At 24.5% G+C, this 2,827-nt stretch overlaps 1 protein-coding gene across 4 annotated transcripts in view; it reads right to left on the reverse strand.

The window, feature by feature from the left end:
- Window positions 1-101: 101 nt before the first annotated feature.
- Window positions 102-2,827, reverse strand: part of LOC117177168 (protein lifeguard 4-like) — a 6,260-nt gene continuing 3,534 nt past the window's right edge. For all 4 annotated transcript variants that reach the window (XM_033367673.1, XM_033367675.1, XM_033367677.1 and 1 more), the window contains one exon: window positions 102-810. In XM_033367673.1, coding sequence (XP_033223564.1) covers window positions 561-810 — 250 coding nt within the window. In that variant the 3' untranslated portion in view covers window positions 102-560. The remainder of the gene's footprint in view (window positions 811-2,827) is intronic.

Consider the following 2,827-nt stretch of genomic DNA (forward strand, 5'->3'; position numbering starts at 1 on the left):
ATAAGAACTTGTGTCGTAAAAAATGTTAAGCACCGTCACGTAACGCAACTCGGTTTATTGTCAATACAAATAATATACTAGTCAGTTGCAAAATTCCTGCTGCAATTTGTAAACATAGTTTAAATTAAAACTTATCACAGTGAGTTTATCTCTGGAATATTATAGACGAAGGTACATGGATATCCACATTTTTTGTATTTCGACTTGATTTTCATTTTAAAAACAATATTCTTTAAAATTAAGTCCTTTTTAGCTCTGAATTACACATGATTCCTAGTTAAATCGAGTCTATATAACGTAATAAATGAAATAATTGCAACTTTATAAACTTGAAATTAACCAGCCATTTAACGCTTTTCTCAATAAAATTTTTTACTCTTAACAATTTCGGATTTTAATATCCATACATCGACTTCTACAACTATAAAATATAAATATTTTTTTAAATTGACATATAATATTAATTTTAATACCTTGCATTGAGTGCTTGAGTGGCTTCGAATTTGAATCATGTGATTTTTATTAATCGACCAATAGTCTTAGATAGGAAAAAAAGGTTTTCACTTCTTGGATGCGGCCAAAATCCGTAGAATGTGCATGAATAAGTTGATAATGTCCAAGTAAAGTTGGATTGTAACGACAATGTATTCCTCTGGCGAATGGTGGTGCATGAGCATGTGAGTATCGTAGATGATATACAAGGAAAAAAGCAAAGCTCCACCAATTGCCATGAACATTTCCAATACAGGACTTTGGGTGAAAAATTGGATAAATCCACCGATGATCAAAACAGTTAATGCTGCATATAATCTGGAACGAAAGGATATTCTAAGGGTTTTATTTGTATTTTAAGGCGATATTGTTCAAGGGTAAACACTTTACATTCTTTAATTTTTATAAATTTTTATAAACTTTAACAGACTAAAATTTTGTACTCTTGAACGCTTGAGTTTAAAATTAGAAGTGGTTATATTTTGAAAACAGGGAAACTGGGAAATAACAGTGAATTTATTTTTTGACCGGGAATTTTATAAATTTTTCGGAAAAAATATGTCCACCTTTGATTTCAACCATTTTTTAAATAATTAGTTAAATTGTTATCTTTTTCCATTATTATATCATTCAGTTCTTAGCGATTGATTGGAAAATCTTTGACTTATACAATTTTCCATTTTAGACTTTAATTTTTAAACGTACATTTTATTTTGAAGATTTTTAAAATGCTAATTAAAAATTAGAAGTGTTTCAAATATAATATTTTTGATAAAAAAAACATTTCTAATTAATCAACTGTGAATATAAATAAATGAATTATTTTTTCAATTAATCTGTGCCTTAATATCTAAAAGTAAAAATTGATTATTCCAGACGATTCGGAATCAGTTTGTAAGTTTAGAATTTGCAGATTTTAACTTTAAAAATTAAACTGTTTCAAATGGAAAGTCTTATTAGTTAAACAAATCTAAACGACCGATTAAAATTTTATAAACAATTTTCTATTTTAAAATAATTTCAAAATAAGATACGTATTCATAATTAAAGATTTTATTAATTTTTAAATGTTATTTCAGTCGAAAAATACCATTTTTAAACCATTAAATTTGAAATTTTTTACTTAAGAGAAGGAACAATTACTTAATATTTAGACATATCTGACTGTGTATTTAAAATCAGCAATTATAAACTAAATATTCATAACTAAACAAAAAACCTAAACTTTGAACGTTACAATTTTTATTGCTCTATACAAACAAATTTAATTTGTAAGTCAAATTGTTGAAATTTGATGTATAAATAACAATGGAATACCTATTATTCTTTAAAAAAATTCAAATATGGTAAAGATATATTTAGAAGTTTCAAAAAAATTAATTTAAAAAAAATTAATTCCAACAAAAATTTTGGTTCAAATAGCCACGGCCTAATTTAAAACAAAAAATAGCTTTTTAAGAATTTTAAAGGCTTCAGAAGAAGAAAAACACATTTCCTTGAAAAAAAAATTTTATTTTGAAAAATTAATTTTAAGAGAATAATAAAAAAATTTACAAAATTGTCAAAAATTAATGTGGACGATTTTTTGGACATTGTCTTTATTTGGCAGGATTAAAAGAAAAATTAGAATTCGAATATTTTAAAAAGATGTTTAGAAGGCCTGTAAAAAATGAAAATAATTTAAATTTTGAAGAACTGTAACACCTATAGATGGCTCAATTTTTCAAATAAAATTTTAAAGCATTTTAATTATTTTCAAACTATTTAAAATGAAAATAATTTAACTTTTAATTTAAGAAATGTTCAGCTTATAAAAAAATGTAAACGTTCAATTTTAATGTTTCTATCTTTAAATTACCTAAAATGATATAATTTTTTTTTTTAAATTAATTGGTTGATTCTAAAGGTTTCAAATTCAATAGTTCCAGTTTGAGAGCTTTAATTTTCAGCTCAGTTTTTATTGCTTCAAATGGAAAATTTATAGCTTTAGAGTTCGATTTTTAAATTGCATTGCCCGTCAAAAATGTTTGCGAACCGGAAAATGACCGTGCATTTTCTTTCTTTGACTGAAATGACGACCCAGGAAAAACGTAATTCTCAACGAAAAATATAAGTGTAAAAAATATATAAGTGGTTGAGGATTTTACTAATTCTTGAAAATTGGTTATAACTGAAAATTTAACTACTCGGTTTTTGGTTGAAAAATGATGTTTTATATTGAAAATTCATCTATTTTGATTAAATTTAAAAAATGTATAATAATGTATTCTTTTTCTAACATTATTTTAAAACCCATTTAATTGTATGAAAGTGGGAAATATCCGGAATCTTTTCT

Source organism: Belonocnema kinseyi, chromosome 7, assembly GCF_010883055.1.
Source record: "Belonocnema kinseyi isolate 2016_QV_RU_SX_M_011 chromosome 7, B_treatae_v1, whole genome shotgun sequence".
In the NCBI taxonomy this organism is placed as follows: Eukaryota; Metazoa; Arthropoda; class Insecta; order Hymenoptera; family Cynipidae; genus Belonocnema; species Belonocnema kinseyi.